This window comes from Vanellus vanellus (assembly GCF_965231255.1).
Source record: "Vanellus vanellus genome assembly, chromosome: 1".
Taxonomy (NCBI): Eukaryota; Metazoa; Chordata; class Aves; order Charadriiformes; family Charadriidae; genus Vanellus; species Vanellus vanellus.
The window spans coordinates 21,029,220-21,049,240 of NC_138905.1; the positions used below are offsets into that span (position 1 = coordinate 21,029,220).

Sequence of the window (20,021 nt, forward strand, 5' to 3'; positions counted from 1 at the left end):
TCCTATGTTGCTACCACCAGAAGCAGCTGAGAACTTGGGAAGCCTTCTCATGAATCATTTTGCAACTGTGTGTATACCTTTTTTTTTTTCCACCGGGACTTCATACTTGACAGATATCAAAATTCTTATTACAGATTCACAGAATGGTATGGGTTGGAAAGGACCTCTGGAGATCATATAGTCCAACCCTGCTGCTAAAGCACCTAGAGTTCACCTAGAGCAGATCGCACAGGATTGCGTCCAAGCGGGTTTGAGTATCTCCAGAGAAGAAGACTCCACAACCGTACCATACAAGTACCATCTTCCTCCTCCAATTGTAACTGCAATTTCAGCTTTCCAAGGTCTGACAGATCAAAAAAAAAATTTTCCCTGCTTGCCAGAATGAGGCTGTGAATCATTCTCCAGTTTCACACACACCAAATTTGTCTATTTGGTGGAACAAGTCTGAAATACAATCTGATGCAGGCTATTTTTTGGAAGACTCTTAATAGGCAGTCCTATCAGATCACAAGTCACAGACTCAGAAATGGGCACTACAGCAAAATCTCAGGGGCCAAATATTGGACAAAATTAACAGTTGAGAAAGAAATTTTATTTCAAGCTTCTAAGGGGGTATTACAAACAATAGAGAATAAAAACATTAAAAACTATTTAAAAAGTAATTGTCCCTTTAAAATAAAGATTCAAGCAGGTTTAACAATGAAGTATGCTATTCAATGAAGTTTTAAAAAAAGATTTAAAAAGTATTGGTTTTGCTGTATTTGCTAATCCTTTATAAAAAAGCTGGGCATAAATACTTCGTGCATTCATATGCATTATTTGGTGTTTCATATTATATAACTTGGTACAGTATTTAAGATATCACTGCAAAAGAGTTCAAACACAGTGCATTTATAAATAATGGAGTCATTATAAATCACATTGCAAACATACCTTGCCATTTTCATTGTTACAAATTCCGTATCTCAGTGAAGGTAGGAATAAAGTAGCTACAACAATCAATATCTTGACTTTATTTTTTTTTCTTTTTAATATAAAAATGCAATTCTGGAAACCCACCCTCCTTCTTCCCCCTGCCCAAACATAATGCTTTACTTCTTAAAAATAAAAATAAAGTACTAATTCTATATACATCACATGTACCATACAAAAATGTATCCAAAGTTTCTATTGCTACCAAAGTGTTCTAAATTAAAAGTTACATAAATCCCCTCATCGGAAACGAAAGATTACAAGTTACAAAAAAATCAAATTACACACAAACCATCAAGTTATTTTATACAATTTCCAATACACTTTTCTCCCAAAGCAAGTTGTCTTCTCATGTGCCTGTATAAAAATGCATATCAATATATTTGTCAATTTTCTTTTTCATTATAAAGCAAATTAATACATTTTCTACAATAAATAAAACACAGGGAGGCACACATATCAACAAGATTAAAATCAATGGGAGATAAATGGGATATGGTTTTGAAAGAAATAATGTGCTTGCAGGCTTTAAGCCAGGTTTGTTTAAAACAAAAGCAATCTCAAGTTATTTTGGGCAGCAATGGAGTGTTTTTGGTGATTTGCAAGTGATGTACATAGTATAATTTTTTTCTTGGTGTCTTTCTCACAAAGTACCCTCCAAAATAATGCAACTTCCTTTCTTAAAATACATATTTGTAATTGTAAATTTACATCAATCTTAAATATGTGGTACTTTGTGCAAAGAGCAACGATTTACACAAACATTCAGAAGTCTTTTTCAGAAGCTACAGACCAAGGAAGAAATGATACAAGCAGCACCATACTGTATATGATTTAGGCAAACATGTATTTGATGCCATTTTGATATTAGGCTTTAAGATCCACTAAACACCTTAAGCTGGAAGATGGTGCTTAGGTAACTTAACCTCAGAAAGAAAGAGAGAAAAAAAAAGTAAAAAGCATGGAAACAAAAACCAACTCCCTCCCCAGCAAAATTATAAAAGGAATTAAAGAGCTACTTCTAAAATCAGAATAAGTTAAGTGTTGAATATACATTTATGTACAATTATGAACACTATGAACAAGACATTTTAACAGGTTTAGTGGAAAATCCTCCAAACTACAACACGATAAAATCATTAATCAATATGGCAATGGTGATTTAGAAGAATTGCTCAACTATTTCAAGTTTGCAGAACTCCGCCACTGAATCAACAATTAAGGGGTTGTATCTTCAATACATTCTTTTAGACAAAGAGGTTCATTAGTAGAGTTCAAGCCCGTGTGGTGTTTATTTTTCATGCCTTGGTAGAATCTCTGGTTAGTCAATATCACTGAAGTCACTGACTGGTTCTCCATGGACTCTACTCAGGTGATTCATAGCACGATCAAAAGCAATTCTTACTGCTTTTCGTATGCTTGAGTTACGCCCTTCCATCATTTTTAACTTGTCTATGGTCTCATCTATCCCAAGGGGAACCATTTTGGATTTGGGAAGCCACTGCCTGTAAGAAAGGGTGAAAGAGGTACGTTAAACACAGAATAAAATCAAGAAATTTGTCCAGAAATGTCAGGGTTGATACATTGTGTTTCTCATATATCAGATTTACCATCTTAAATAACGCGATAAAATTCCTTTTAAGATAGTACTTACTTGCCTTAAATACTTTAAGAACATGAAATATTAATAAAACCTCTTCCACAAAACAAAGAATACATAGCAATTCAATTATACTTATTTAATGATTTATATTAACTAACAATGAATGTGACTCAAGATTCATGGGACAGTATTGTTTCTCTTCATTCTTTCATTTCTATTATTACAAAGAATTTGCCGATGATAAATTTTTGCCTTACATTTAAGACATCTCGATTCAGTCTTTATGGGGAAAGATAAACTGTCAAGAAAGTTCTGCTGAGTATGCTTTTATCCCGTATGAAATCCCACTAAATCTGTATTCAGAGTACTTTTCCATTTTAAGCTGTATCTAAAACTGTTCTGTAAATAGAGGAATTAATTCTTCAAGAATTTAGTGACAAAGTAACAATGAAGATACATAGCAGAAAGTAAAAACATTATTTTGGCTGCCATCTCTTTGCATCACACAAGAAAAACATTCCCTATGTCTTCTAATATCATTAATTGGCTGGGCACAGAGAAGTGATAATGAAAAAAGCTCTACATTCCTTTTTTCTAGGTAAAGGAAAAGCATTCTAAATATTTAATTCAAAAAGTATTAAGTAAATTTACTTCATTTCCATAAATCTTTATCTTAATCCTGTTTTAAGTTACAGCTATTAAGGAAAACAAAAATTAGGTAAACTAATGAATATCTATTGAAGTATTTTACTGTCGCCTGCAACCCCAACTCTGCAAATGGGAGAAGCCACGCATCTGTTTAAAAACTTCAGTTTGGGAGTCCATTTGGAGTCGAATCAACTGCAAATCAGACAGTAAAGTCTGATACAAAACGTTTTTTTTTTAACTGAATAAAATTGTCTCTTGAAACGTCATTTTCTATTAAAACGCTCTACAACTACAACCCCATTTTACTGAGCACACACACTGTACCAAAAAAATGTGAAGCATCAGCACAAGGACACAGACAGAACAGTAAAGAACAGTAAAATCAGTGACCAGCATGATAAGGAGCAGTCTAAACATTATCAGTTTTTATACAGATCAGAGGGAAGAAGGTATTCTTAACAGAAAGCTTGCCAAGTCCTCCAGATGCAAGTGGTGAAGGAGAAGAAACAAACACGACTATTTGAAATAGGTGATAGAAGCCGGAATAACAGACTGAAGACGACATACACCCTGCAAGTCAATGAAAATCACAGACGTGTTCAGGAGTAAAAGAGAAAAAAAGGAGTTGGAGTGACAAGTGTCGAAATGGCCAAAACAATCAGGATAAAAGAACCATAAAAAGAAAAGGGGGGGGGCCGAAGGAGGGAAAATGGACTGGAAAAATATTTAACCTTTCCTGTCCATCTATGCAGAGTATCCATTACAGACAGCTTTGCATAATATACGCAAGATTTACGACCACCTGCACATCACGATTAATCAGAAAGGTTTAAGTTGCAGAAGACTCCCAAGATCAAGAAGCAATCCCAGCAATGATTAAGAAAGTGGCTAGAGAGAGCATGCACTACACTTGTGACACTAAGGAGAGAAAAAAGAGAAACAGAATATTGAATATGTTTAAATGTGGGCATTCTCTGTGAACAAAGGCAGAAGAATGCAGGATCTTGTGGAATCCTGCACAACTGAACAAAGATCACGAAGAAGAACCAATTAAATAAGAAAAGAATCAAAGAACAGAGAGAGCAAGCTAAAGAATCATGATTATGTCAAAGGATCTACAGGGACAGAAAAGCAAACACCAGTTCTAAATTTCAGGCAAGAAGTTATTTAGGTGATAGTGTACCGGGACAGAGAAAGTGAGAGAATGGCGGCATTTCTAGACATTTAATCAACTAAAGAGGAAAATAGTATCTAAAAGTGTAAGCAAATTTAAGAGTACAATTGAGACATAAAAAGATTTAAAGCTAGCTTGACCTGTACAGAAATCTGGAGAGGAGAGGGATTAAGAAGAACACAGGTAAGAAATATATAACTTGATAAAAGGAAGAAAGAGAGGTAGGTGAAAAGCTTCCCTATCTGGCAAAAAACCCAACCAAACAAAAATACACCAAAAAAACCTAACAAACAAACAAACAAAAAAGAGCTGGTTGAAGGGGAAGAGAATTGTGTTAACTATCCCTTCAGGTTCCACGCAGCATATTGCTGATACTGAAAGAAATGGAAAAAGGAAAGGTTTCACGAAAAAATGTAGAAAGGGCTAAGAACTTCAAATGAGAGCGTTAATAAAGCATTTAACTAGAGAGGTTAAAAATGTAAAGGAAATGCACATGAGCAGACTGAGGGGGAAAAAAAAGCGTTGTCATTTGGAAAGCAACGATGAAGGCCGATACAGATAAATACTAAAGACTACTACCTTTAAAAAGATCTGTTTAACCAAAGAAGCAATTTTATCAGGTCAATAAATTAAACCAGCTTGTAAATCAAACCAAAAGACTATTTAACAATTTACATTATTTTCTTCCTAATTGACCATAAATATCTGTCAGTGGTGATATGCCTTGGTTCAAGAATAGACTCAAATATGAAGTTTTAACATTACCGTTGATACTTCCATGGGAGAGAGATCAATGGAAAGATAACATTACAATTTTCTTTTAGACTAAATTTGCTTAAAATTTTAAGTCACTGCATCAAACAATACATTTCAATAACATACCAACTTCTTTTATTGTCAAAAAATAGTACTAAGAAGAGTTTCTCATCTGATTTGGTCTGCATTTGCTCTCCAATTTTCAATACATCCAGAGGTGGCACGGGTATGGTAACACCGTTGTGATGGCCAGCAACACGAGGCATCTTAGGGTCAATAATCTATAAAAGAGAAGGGACATTTCATTTATTTTAAGCAGGTATTACAAATAAAAGTTAATAGGAAAAGAATAATAAACTAAATGGCCACTGCACATAAATTGCGTAAACAAAAGTTGGGGGAGGGGGTAAGATGCTGAAAACATTAAACTAATCAGGCTGATGGAAAAACTCCTTTGTAGGTAGATCACAGCATTATCAAGAGCTCAGCTTCCACCAAAGAGGTGTTATGTTACTCCACACCTGTTCCACCCATCTCCTACACTACAAACTCCTGTTGTTTTTCTGGCATTCACACCAGCACCAATTTTAATCCAGAGTAAACCGATTACGGGAACTGAATCAACAGAAAGCTAACACTGTGGGGAGCTTGTAGAAATCAAGAGAACTTTATTCTTTTGACTGAGGTTTAATTCCTCGATCAACTCATCGTGCACTCAGAGAAACACCAGTGCTGACATAAAGAAGTGGGCAGAAAAGGAGCCCTTTGGTCAAGATCAGCTTAAATCTAACGCTAGAGTGCTAACACCACTCAAGAGACAATCAAATAATCAAATTTTCAGCATCTGACCCAAGATTGTTTGGGTCATCCACTGAGCGCACATAAACTCAAGTGCTCTGAATCTCACCACCACAGGTTTTCACCTTAGCTTGAAGCTAAACACTTTATCAACAACATTTTCTCTGCAAACTTTGATTTAAGTAGAACTGCATGTATTCCTCCTAAAACAACATGGGCACAACAGCTTTAAGTTTCCAGTACATCATTCACAACTGGATACAATTATTCAGTTTATCCTGACCCTATCAAGTTTTTTGTTTCTTTAATGAACCATAGAATCAGAGTATTTTTATACTTATTTTGCAGCAGAAAATATTCTATAGTTCAAACGCTAACAAGATGTCTGTGAAATGCTTGTTCAGTTGATCCTTTAAACAATATTATATATTGCAGAAACAAAGACTACCGAGACAAGTATTGCACATCTCAGAGATGGGTTAGGGTAGTAGACATTAGTGACTCAAAATCTGATACCACCACAATTTTACAAACTGGATGCATGTTAAGGTGGGGAGAATAATCTACCTTTATTCAACCTGAATGGGCATTTATCAGTTACCTTAAGTTCACGCACCAATATTTTCAGACCAGAAACAGTATCACTAGTATACTGATGGGAAGCTGTACTTACCAGAGCTGGGTAAGAGGGATATCCACTGCATTTGGCCCATACTACTTTTAGAGGCTCAAGAACAGATGTTGCAGCATCAGTTGAAATCCACATACTGCTATGCCCAACTTCTAAGAACAAATAATAATTAAATGTAAAATTAATACATAAGAAGAATGAAACCTCAGACAAGTCTTCTGCAGTTGTTTCCTCATCAGTACCTCACGACCATTAGAATCCAAATACCAATATCACCTTTCATGCACACAGCAATACAAAGCAGGTAATGTTCATAACAGCTCTTTAAATGATACTATACTTAAATCCAAGCCTACAGATAAAGAACAAATTTTTATATACTTCTAGAAACAGAGTTATCTTAAAACATCTTAATTCTCAGAAAGCAAGTGTTCGCCAAATTCTAATAATCCTTTCCCTTTGAAAATATAAAAGTAGGGTATTCCAAATAACCAGTTTCTTTTGAAACTAGGACAACAATCCTGTCAAAGAGGTAATGGTACTGAAGATGCAAGTTGCATGGATGTTTCCAAAGTGCTGGATATGACATAGCAGGATTAGCATCTGACAACTTACAACGCTTGTCTGGTACACCTTTCTATTTTTACACATACATTCTAATCTGCATTTTAATTTCTATTTATTTATTTACTTTTAATCAGCCCTCTTGGTCTCTCTGCTCAGCCCTTCCCTGCAGCAAAACTCAAAAAGACAAACAGGGTTCAGGGAAGCAGCTGCAATAGCGTTTTCTTCCTTCTCAGGAGGCAACATATCAGAAAACTGAGATCACGTTACGGCTCGCTTCTACCACAGTCCTCCATTTTGTTCTGTTGCTCACCACTGGATTGAAGCATGAGACAGGTTTAAGCCTTTCAGTCAACCAGAACCGCAACTGGTCCCATAGACACATGGGGATACAGTCGATAGACTGAGCAGAAGGTAGTGAGTTATGCCCTCAAGACGGAACCACGGGTGGAAAAAGTAGGAAGAAGGTAAAGAAAGATCACAAGCTATAAAGATGAGGCAGCACTTGCATGGGGAAACGTGGTGCCAAAATACTGTTCAGAGGTTGCAGTTGCAGTAAGGCAATGCTTGACAGAAGCAGCTTTCTTTCTACTTGCCAAAATACAATTTATTCCTCAATTCTTCCCAATCTACTCCTATTTGAAATGGGCAATGTTTACTTATCATGAAATTTGGTGTGCAGATATACATTCCATCTCAAGAAGTACTGGAAAAAGAGTGGTTTCAAACCTTGTAAAAGTAGAAATAGCAAGGGAAAAGTGCTTAAGGTGATCACACAGACACACACACACACAAAAAAAAAAGTCAATCATTCTCCAAAATATATTCTAGGTCAATTTCCAGCTGTAGGCTATTCATTCAATTTTAATTTATTTTTAATCTATAATTGTATCAATATTTCAAGAAAATACGTCATTGGGAAGTCTTAACTTAAAAGATTCACAACTATGCAACATCAGTTATTAAAATGCAATAGTTCATAATAACTTGCCATCACAGCATTACAAAGATGTTACATGTTTTTGAAGCTGAAAGTTGTTTCAGGTTCTATTATAGGTGTGTGTAACAGGATAAAGAGAAACAAATGCAATTTTTCCAGTGTCTTTAAGATCTCGAACAAGTCTTCGACAGGAACCATCTTTGCCATCAATCCCAGAAGGCTTTACAGAAGAGATGTTTAATCAGTGGATTCCATTATACAAAATTTAAGTCTTATTCACACTATTTCTTACTGAACTACATAACCTTGGAAAAATGGTTACTAAATCTATTTACTGGTTTACTTATTTGTTCCTTTCTGTATATTTTTAGAGAGGTCATTTTAGGACATTCTTCACTGTCTCATTAAAGGTCATAATAATATTCTTCATATTTATAAATCTATAATACACACAAATATAATGCATACAGGCATTCTTATACTTCTAAGACTACAGCTGAATACATAATATATTGGACTTTGTGGAAAGCCATGTTAAATCCAGATGAACCATTTTGGTAGTATCTCAAAATAAAACGAGAGCAATTGCTAACACAACAGAAAAAGCAATTTGGGAAGCTGGTTTATGTCTCTGCTCTATTAATACCAGTATTTACACATCAGTTATAAGAAGTGATGAATGTTTAGATTAATAAATCCTTCATACACAGACTATTTTGAAAAATATATACAGAACTGCATCTGGTACATAAAAACAGTACAAGTCCTCTTCTTCAGGGCAGCTAATGAGAAAGAAAAGAAACCTACATTATTCTCAGCTGCAGAATTGATAGGAAACAAAGAAAATGGTATTTTAATGCTGAGTAGAAGGTCACACACAATCTGACAGGATGCATGCAGCCAGATTTCCTCAGAGACATCTCGGATGTACACACAGTAGGGAAGAGTCTCAGAATTTTTCCTAGTCAGAATTTATTCCATGTGGTGACAGCGGGTTAATACACTAGCTTATGTGATTACTCGTTTTCTTTTACAACATAAAACCCCCTTTATTTCCTCAAGCTATGAGAGACAATAAATTTAAGTTAGCAGTCAGGACAATGAACTGCTTAAGATCTTAAATAAGAATAGTCTTACTAGCTGAAAACCAACAGTAACAAAATACCACAAACCAGACTTAAGATTCTACACAGTGTAAGGTAAAGATAAGGATGTCTCATTCTACTTCTCCTCCCTTTACAGTCAATGTGTTTAAATTTTTGTGGAAAGGTGAGCAAAACACCCATTAGGTGCCAGTGTCACAATCCTCACAACTTTAAGGCACTTCTTTCTCCGAAAACAGGGACAAGAACTTCAAACCCAGTACCTGCACAGCTTTCAGAAAGGAATGTGAGCTCTTCATAGGTCAATTTTATTTTAAACCAGAAACTTCAGCCACAAACAGAGTATTTTCCTGAAAGATGACCAGATCAACAGTACACAGTGCTGTTTTCTTCCTTCTTTTTTTTTTTTTTTTTAATTACATAGAGGAAACGTTAATTTTAACACCTAAATATGCAGACACATCTCCTGACCTGGAGCATATTTATTTAAGCTCCAAAACTACTGCCACCCAAGAGGCAGCTGTGGTATCAGCAGTGTAGATGGCTGATTTTTTAGCACAAATGATAAATCAAGACTTTCCTTTTACTGTGTAACTCTTGGCTGCACAAAGTGTTCTCTCTGTGGTTAGTATTACCTGTTGAAATGAAGACCATGCAGAAGGGAAAGCTATTTGAGTCAAAACACAGCAAAATGTCCCCCTACAACCTGCCCCCTGCCCACTCTTGCTCACCAGTCCAATGTGACTGAAGGGAAAGACAACATCTTGACACTGCTGGAAAAAACACCAGCACTAAGACTTACTGAGGAAAAAAAAAATAAAAAAATCAACAAACTGACAAGAAGGTGGAGCACCTGACTGGACAAAGATGGGGGCGAAGAATTGAAAACTGGGACAAAAAGCATGACAGAGTCTGGGAACAGGAGAGCTAGCTAAGAACCTTGGATTAGGGAACAGGAATAGCCAGGCAGAAGGACTGGGCAAGGTTCAGGAGGAATGGGAAGAAAAAACACATTGCCACTTTGGCACAGCAACTTCCTGACCCTATAAAGGGATCCAAGACCTACAAACTTCAGCACATCTCTGTATACAGCAGCTATTAAGGACAACCACTCATAGCATGTTGTCTGTTCATCCTCCAGTGCTCTTACATACAGATAGTTCTATTTGAAAACCAAAACCTGATTAAGCCTACAAGTTCAAGCCCCAGAAGTTAGGCAGAATTCTGAGTCACTTTTGAAACTTTAATTAATCCTCTGTATTTATATCTCAATATAATCTTCATATTTCAATATAGAACATGTTTTTCCATAATAGCCATAACTTGTCCAGTACACTGAGCGGACCTTGTTTCAAAGCATACCTCAGTCTCACAAGTCAAAAATGCTGCATGTGGCAGCAGCATCACAGAACACAGCACGCCCTCACTCACACACTTAGCTTTTTGATTTCAACAGTACTCTTGTAATGTTGCTTGCATCTGAACTAACATATTTCAGTGTGCATGCATTACAATGACTACAGCCACTGATCAATGCAAAATTGCATCCCACCATAATTGCAGTATCACAACACACCATACCATGCTGTCTGAGACAGGATCTTGTAAATAGAAACAAGATAAACCTTGGACCTAAAGACAGCATAACTGTAAGAACTGTGTGTGTTTCTAAAGCATATATACTTTAACAGAACTGCTTGAGACATTTTGACAAGAATTAACAACCCTTTATTTTAGTTTATTTGTAAAATCTGGAATTTTACTAATAAAAGTAAATTATGGTAAAGTTCCAGTTATGCACAGAACGTAAGCAGGGGATTTCCCCTCACTCCTACACGTTTCCTTTTTTTGACCTGATGAGGTAACAGGGTGCAGAAGGCAGCCAAAAGAGCTCCAGTTAGACAGAATATATAGTAATAGATAAAATATTGTTGTTAAATGTCATTTGCTCCTCCTTTTAGGCAGATGTGGAATGTATCTGAAAACAGAGACAGAATTAAGAGAGATCAAGGAGAGTTTTGAAAAAAAAAAAAAAAAAAAAAAAAAGGTACAGGAAAGTGGAAAGTGTTAAATATAAGACTACCCAGGATAGAGTAAGCAAAGCAAATGGAAAAGGTTAAGTCCTGTATAAGAGGTTACCATATAGATAAAGATATTAAACCTGAGAGCAATGAAGCAGCAGCTAAAAACAGATTAGCTGGAAGAAAGAAAAACAAAACTGATCATATAGGGAGGAAAGAACAGACTAAGCCAAACAAAGAGTCAGATAAAAGCGCTACAAAGACATGAAAGAGTCCTGGACAAGGAACATCCAGGACAAGGGGGAGAAGAGTTCTTAAGGTCAGAAACTAAAGACAAGCCTGCTAGAGACTGTAAGGCCAATGCCTAACTTCAGCGTGGGAGCACTGTATTACACAAACACAGTCGTACTTATGGAAGAGATGACCTACTTAAATCTCGTAATCCAATTAAAATTTTGAAGCAGGTAGAAAACATATCACCAGAACGTAGTTATTTCCCTAAAATTTGGTAACTTATTATCCTCTACATTTTTAGAATTTTCACTTCTTTAAAATTTCAATTTTTTCCTGAATCAAAGCAGACCATGTCTTACCTGTCTGTCAACATGTTTATGTGGAACAGTATATTAGGAGTAAATCCTAAACCAACAATCCCACACAAAGAAAAATATTGACAGAACCACAAATAGTACTTCAGGCTCAGTTTTGCTTGTATTACTAGAGTAGCTTGATCACTTTAAACACCACTTCTTAACCAAAAAAAAACCCCAAATTCAGTACTATTATTTTTCTCTTCAAAGTCTTTAAAAAGTCAAAATCAGAAACCAGTAGTTTCTGCAATGCTATCAACACCCCTTTTAGAACACTTAGATGTATTACAGCAATGAAAATAAGAATGTCAGAAACTGTCAACTAAATGGACAAAATTATAGTTATATAATGTTATTAAGAATAGAATTATTTATCATTACCAGCTGCAATTCTTGCTGCTTTGGCATAGTTTCCATTTTCAATGCATGATATCAATTCACTACGGTCTTCCAGTGTGTGTCTTCGTATAAGTGCTGGTTTACCTTTACCACACTTCGGCAGGCTGAAACTACGAAAGTATTAATATTAAAACCATTACTTGATAATTAACATTATCAAGACTTTGAAAAAGAATTGAAAATTTATCAGTACACAGCAAAATCAGAGCAGCAAGCTCTAACAAATTTTATGTAACAAACACAAATCAACAACATAAAAGCTAAAATCCCAGATTATTTTCATGCACAGAATTGCCTGGTTATCAGCAAAAGACAAACAGTATGCAACTGTACAGGTTATACATCACAAATGAGAGAAGCTGCTTTGTCTCCAGTGTTACAGTGGATACTGGCCAAATGGAAACACATTCCATCTGCTGCAACAGTTCCACTACATAGGAAGCAATTATTTTCTCTATCATTTTTCACTACAAATTTAAGTCTTTTAACTGTGGAACGTCTATACACAAAATGGGAAATTTGTTCTCCACACACCTGAGCTTTCCTTAAGAGATCAAAAAATCTGAACAGCAATTATTCTAATCAAATCCTCAATATATCACCTTTAGAAGAGATGCAATATCAAAATATCTCTGATTCTGAAAGCCTGCACGACGAGTGCATAAACACCACTCCCTTGAACAGTCTGCTACCAACCTTAAACACATGAATAAAGCTGCTGCCACCGCCTTTTATTTTTTATATATACCCTATACTCCTGTATGCCACATCCTCATAGCCCAGGACTGGAGATAGCTACCTTTTACCTCAGAGATTAGTGTGCTTTTGGAAGATCTGCACCATGGGTGATGGAGGAATATTAATCAACGGTGGCAGGTGACCATTCTGGCAGTCCTATCTTTAACAACAGACTTCACAAAGAGAAGATCAATAGCTGGTATGTGGGTACTATCATCACTGCAGCAACTAGCCAGCAATCAAAATCACAGATTGATTATCTACAGTTCCACAGCTATTGCATTTACCTTCCCTGTGTACAAGACTGCTTTGGAAATGGCTTCTCCCCTACCCTCACCAAAATCAGCACACCCATTTTCAGTGTTCAGGATTAGGAAGGTAATTAAAACAAGATACTCTACACACAAACATGCATATGTATCTATACAGAGGAAGAGAAGCATAAGTTAGTATAAAGTGTAACTGCCCAGATCTGCAATAACCTGAATTCAACAAAAGAATACTAGCAATCTTGAAAGGTGTATTGGATTTGACACACAACTGAGAAAACTGAAATTTACAGTTTAGAAAAAGTTTATGCAATCCTCTGATGTGGGTCACAAACAATACAGAAAACTGATATATTCAATTTCAAATTTGTATTTCAGATTTACAGTTTTACCTTGAGTTACACAAAAGACTGTTACTAGATGATATACTAGATTCTGATGCACAGCGGCGACGAGGTTCAACTTTTCTTCCTGGAGTATCATCTAATGCTCTCTCTTTACTTCCATCTCCAAAACCATTTGACAGACCTACAGCATAACACAAAAATAAACTGCATCAAACTGGAAACACCACCATTTCCATTAACTTTTTATATTCACACAATGTACCATTATTGTTCTGTAATTCAAGTATTTTGATGAAATGAAAAAGAAAGAATATGAACATTAACAAAACATTTCATTTCAAAACACAGTATTATAAAGTAAGAGGTTCATGTAGTCCAGATTTTAAAGACAGGATGGAAATTTAGGTAACATGAAAAAAGGTGAAGATTATAATATGTGAAATGCCAAATAGAACATCAAATAGAACATCAAAGTCTGTGTTTGTAATGTTTCCAACTATTAAGACAGTCAGGCTACAGAAGCTGGGTAGAAAAAAAAAAAGCACACAAGAAAAAAAATAAAAAAAAAAAAAAAAAAACACCCCCATGTTACAATCCAGGCAGATTTACCAAGTCAACACAAGACTCATTGAATATAATGTTACTACTGTAAGTCAAGAAATACTGAAAGCCCTTTTCAAATACTGCAAGCAATGAGTGGTAGGGGTTCCCTCCTGATGCTATCTAGTTCTTCCTGAAAGTCTTTCAATTTTAGTAAATTCAGATTGACACCATCATGTCTGTTTTGTGAGATCAACAATCAATAATATGCAGGTTACTATTTTTTACTATCCTTCCCCCAGCCTATGTTTATATACATCCAAGGATATTATATTTTGATTTCATAATCATTATGAAAACGGAACAGAAGGCTTTTATATTACAAGTTCCTGATTTGATGGGCTGCCACTAATCCTGCTTTGGGTTTGCTAATTCACAAACAGTATAGTTCTTATTAAACCATTTCCATATTTGATTAGATAAATGAAGATGTTTAAGATAGCATTCTGAAAACTTTACCAAGGTGGGGCAGGGGAAGAAATTAGGACTAAAAAACAAAAGAATCCAACACAGACTCCAGAGTATTAACAGAAATGAACTGGCTGAAGACAAAGGTACTAGCCTGCAGTCATCTACTGCAAGATGCAGACTGCAAAGAACAAAATTTTAACACAAATTCAATTCTGAGCACACTTATTTCTTTACAGTAAATTAAAGCTTTTACTTAAGGCATATGACCAGCAAACTTCTCATAATGCAAGAAAGAGCTACCCATCCCAGCCATCCTATTATCTGAGTCTTAAAGGTCATCAAGATCTGTGTTCACTTGGACATAGTCATGTAAGTTTACACAACTTCACATGCCTCTCCACAGACCATTATGCTGTAAGACAATTATGGCAGAATTCCCTTTATTAAGTTCTAATTCTTCCAGTCTGTTTGCTACAAAGACATCTGCAAAGAAGGCCAACAACTAAGGAACTTGGGCTTAGCAAGTTACTTTGTATGATCCAGTTGTATATTCAAAGCGTTTCCATACAGTGATTTAAGGGATTTCCCTCTCCACCCCCAGGAGACCTTCCATTTGGATGATCAACACAATTTTACATTTTTAAGAAAAAAGGGAGAATTTATTCAATGGTCTGAAAGATTTACAGATAAGCATTCTCTTTCACTGTCATTTAGTTGAACATTGTCATTGTAGAACATTTATTTAAGAGTGTCTGTTTTGTAACTCCTGTATTTGCCTTTGATTTTCTATACAAGAAAAGAAAATGATAAAGGTAGCATTGTCTTGAGTGTTCAAGCACCAAACTACATGATATTGATTAATCTTGTTCTCGTTCTCAGCAAGTCAGTACAAATAGCTGGAGATTAAGTAGTTCAGTCCTAGACTATGCTGAAAGACCTGTCAAAACAGAGTATGCTTTATGAGAAAGCTTAAATTCCCTTATAAACTGTCACAGCACACTGCACATAGCATCTGAAAAGAAAAGCTGAGAAAACATTCTGCAAAGATAAAAAGGAGATCTCTTAGGTCTCTGCAAATAACCATTTTTTATTCTTAGGCATCCTGTCAGACCTATTTTTCAAGTGAGGTGTAGGAACTGCTTTGTTTTCATCCTGCCACTAGCCAGAGACACATAACTCAAGTTATCATTCAGGCTTCTAATATAAATCAGCTATCAGTAGAAACAAGTTAGATCGCAGATTGAATTTTTAATTTAAAGATGGATTGAGTAAATATTGTTCCCCGAACCAGCGCACAGTTCAGTTCCCAGAAGACTAAGAAAGTGAAAGGATATATCTGTTTATTCTTGTAAGAGTATGTATAAAATGTTTAACAATATGTATGCCAAATACAACTTGGCTATGTATCTCTAAGCGCACTGGTTCTGTATGTATGTGTATACCCAGGACAAAAAAAAAATTAGGAAGCAGATTCACATTTTGATTGCTTCTATCAATTTACGATTGTGCTGTTGCTGAAATGGACATTTTGGCACCATTGCAGTGGTTTCTTCTCACCATCACCATGTCAGTACCAAGAAACGTGGTCATGGCAATGAACTGGTTTTCAGTCATGCCCTGGGCAAAGCAACCACGGGGTTGCCTCATTGCTGACATTGAGAAAGAAGGGAAGCAACAGGAACTTGCAACTATAGCAATGGAGGCAGCTCTCTGCAGTGGTAGTCCAGCCTTATACTAGCTTAAACGTAACCTACATTGTGAGTTTAATGACTCATTTAATACACTAAGCAAAGTTTTTTCAGTCTGTAGAATGGTCACTAACAGTGGGGGGAAAAAAAAAGCGCAACCTTTTTCTGACAAATAAGGAATATTAAAGTGCAAAAGAATTTAGAGCTTCTCAAATACACTTCTCTTGCTTGTCAAAGAATGAAAAACAAAGAACATGCAGGCTACCAGGAGGAGTAATTTTCCTGAATATCAAGCCCTGAATGACATAAGCTTATGCAGTCTATAAGAGTCAGTTTATACAGTCCGCTTTTCAGAAATTATAAGGAATAGGCATTACTTTAAGAAAGGAAGGCCTCGATGCTTATTGTAAAGAAAACACACTCATATCTAGTCAAAGATGCAGTAGTTCCCAAGTGACCTTGTAACTTGACAGAAAAATCCAGGCAATAAAATGTAAGTGCTTTTATGGTATCACTGATGTGCAAAAAAACCCCCAGTTATACTTCATTTATATGTTATAACTGGGAATTTATTTTATTAAATCATTACAAAACCCTTTCTCTCATGAATCAAGAAACACCAATCTCCTGTAGTTACAACAACAAGTGAGATTAAAGATGATCCCCATTTGCTTTAAGGAATTTGCATTTTAGTGGCTCAAAAGACATTGCTAAGAAGGTCAAATAAAGAAAATCTATGGCAGAAGTAACTCATCCAGCTTTTGCAGATTAGTAGCCTGGGTAAGCTTGCAAAAAACCTGTATGAGCCGTTTACATTTTCTAAAATCTCATGGTTTTGTTAGATCAAGTGAGATTTTAGCTCTAGAGTCGTAAAGAGAAACTTGATTAGGTCCAATACTAAACTTGTTACACATACTCCCTCACCCATACCCTTGATTGAGAACAGCCCTTACACCCCCAAAATCCCAAACATCAAACTAAAACTTTTTATTAGTGGATGATGCCTTTTTATTTTCCCTTCTGTTCTTAAGCTTCTTCAAAAAAGCAGTCCACTCTCAAAGGCAGAAGCCAACTCTTCATTAAAAATAGAAAGGAATTCAAACAGTGAAGTCTGCTATCGATCTTAAATGCAAAGTTACTGCCATTTCCAATCTTCAGCTCTAGACCTCAATTTACATAGAAAGTTTTTACTATCATGTCAATCATGGCATGTAACACGCAACCATTTTAAAAATAAAGAAATGCTAACAAAAAATTGTAAACTAAGAAAAAAAAAAAGTAAGCCAAAGATGATCAGCTTGATACTTTTTTACATGTTTCTCACTGCCCTGAAGATTCTGTTCATCAGTGAAAGTTTCAACTTTTTCTCAACAGCAGCAGTTTGTTCTTAGAAAACTTTCACTGACTACCTACATTAAGCAAGTTAAAATCTTGTTTCCCATATCAAATTAATGGAAGCAAGAAAAGGTAACTCCAGAAAGACAGCAGAAGTTCAGCAAAAATGACAGAGGAACAAAACTCAGGATAGTCCAAGGAGCAGCACATTCCATGAATGTACAAAATGCTGTCACAGAACACAGAATTCTGCATTTCAGACTGTAATCTCATCTTGCAGTTCTACTGAAACAAAAATAAAGATGCAGAACTTGCATAAAATTATTCTAAAGCAATGAAAACTTTATTATGCATAGCTTCATGCAAAACCAACCATATCCAAATGTAAGATGAAGTGCTGTACTAAAACCACAGCTGAAGAGCTGAGAAATAATGAGCATAGGTAAATAATTTCAACCACTAAAAAAGTGGGACCATTCAAAAAACAACTGCACAGTGCACTAGCACTAACATAACACTATTTAGGTTCATTTTACCAAGCAAGGACTAATCAAGTCCTGACTTGTGCACTTACCCAGCACCAGTGACGTTAGTCTTCATTAAAATATATATATTAAAGAAAAATGTCCATTTTATCAAAATTACACAAATGCACAAAAATAAGTAAAACATTTATTTTGTACGCTTTACTTCTCCGAGGAAGATTAGACTGACTTTTGGGGAAGGGAAGAGGATGGAAATGGAACATTCTTAACTAATTTGCTCTCAACAGAGCATGTTCTGGGAACAAGAACGCTGGGACTGGTAAAAATCTGCGACCAATTTGTGTCACATATACTACAACATGTACAACTTTATAACTTACGGAAATGGGGCAATATATTGAATGAAGAGCATAGTTTCATATATGTCAAAGACTTCCTCCAACAGTGTTCATTTTTTTTTTTTGTTTTAAGGATGGCTGGTGTCTCCAACATGATCCAAAATAATTACTTCAAATGTAATTGTCTTTCTGCGTTCCAAAATGATCATTTAATTGAATTCCATTCCATGTTGAGGATAACAGAAAATAATTAGGATCCAAAGAGATAAATACCCAGCATGATATTAGTTAGTATGAGAACCTGGAAGACAGTGAAAAAGCCATTAAGTCTCTCTGAAAGGAAACAGAGCTTTCAAATAAATAAGCCACTCTTACAGCAGCGTCCAAAGACAGTGAGAATGATACAAGTGTTCCACGTATTCTAACACTAATACTGAGCTAAAGTTTCAAAAGGGGCAAAGCTAGATTAAAAGCTTCACTTTGATACAGTCTTTTCTTGGAAAAGAAAACATATGCGAGTCATTGAAAGCACAGAATAAATCCTCCACGTGCACGATATGCATCAAGAACATGGTTTTGAAATGTATGTAAAAATCCCTCCAGTAAGAGTAAGAAGAGGGATGACCCTAATTTAAGAGGATTTATATATACAGGTATGCACAGACAGGATAAAGGAATACTTTAAGGTAATAAATAATCAGAAGTTATTGTACTCTTAAATACTGAAACCTTGAAAATGGGCATATTGCAGCAACAGGGAGGCATCCACAAAGTTTTTAAAAAGTGAACCTTAGCGGAACCCTATAAATATCTACTTCTGACAGTAAATTCTGGAGTGCAGTAAGAATATTAGACACAATCCTTCTTTTCAGAATACACAGATGAATATCTGAGCATGTCAAAGTTTACATTTCTTAGAACAGTCTTCAGCATGCAGAGAAAATGGGAGCCAGTTATGCACAAAGATGATGAAGTTTGGTGTCAAGAGTCCCCTTGGCGACAAGCTTCTAAAACTTGCTTAGAATTTGGTCATGGCCAAAGATAGCAAAGAAAGCTCAGTGTGAGCCCATGATGTGGTACCTACACACTAAACAGCAGCAGCTTTCAAGATCTTAAACAGAAAAATTTAGTCTTTGTTCGTTTAAGTAACACATAATGAACGCAGTTTGGTGGCTCACAGAATAGTAAAAGTTTGATACGTTTCAAAAGAATGCTTAAGAATTCATCCTGTAAATACCAATTTTCTTCAAAATCTTGGAATAAGAAGTCTCTCTGGCTAATCAGATGAGAGGCTGCTAAAACAGCTGCATATGCACAACAGAAAGGAAAACTAATCAACAACTAGTAACTACAGCTTCCAGAAGATAAGGATTGTCTGTTGCTCTGTGCACTACAATAGGATCACTGTATTGTAGGACAACTGTTCAAGACATTTTAAAACATACAACTGAGAGGCAACACTAGTGGAGGAGTTTGAAAACATTCCAGAAAAATCTGAAAGAAAAAAAAAAAAAGCATACAAGCAGAAACGTTTCTTAAAAAAAACAAAAACTTTTACAACTTCTCCTAGAGAGTATCAGCTGTTACAGTGGTATAGAAAAGACTGATGAC

The 20,021-nt window shown here is 35.7% G+C and overlaps 1 protein-coding gene across 1 annotated transcript in view; it reads right to left on the reverse strand.

Annotated features, from left to right (window-relative positions):
* Positions 1–576: 576 nt before the first annotated feature.
* Positions 577–20,021, reverse strand: part of BRD1 (bromodomain containing 1) — a 65,731-nt gene continuing 46,286 nt past the window's right edge. The window contains exons 9-13 of the mRNA XM_082498980.1: positions 13,599–13,734; positions 12,182–12,309; positions 6,625–6,734; positions 5,280–5,434; positions 577–2,477 (exon numbers count right to left, since the gene is read on the reverse strand). Coding sequence (XP_082355106.1) covers positions 2,294–2,477; positions 5,280–5,434; positions 6,625–6,734; positions 12,182–12,309; positions 13,599–13,734 — 713 coding nt within the window. The 3' untranslated portion in view covers positions 577–2,293. The remainder of the gene's footprint in view (positions 2,478–5,279; positions 5,435–6,624; positions 6,735–12,181; positions 12,310–13,598; positions 13,735–20,021) is intronic.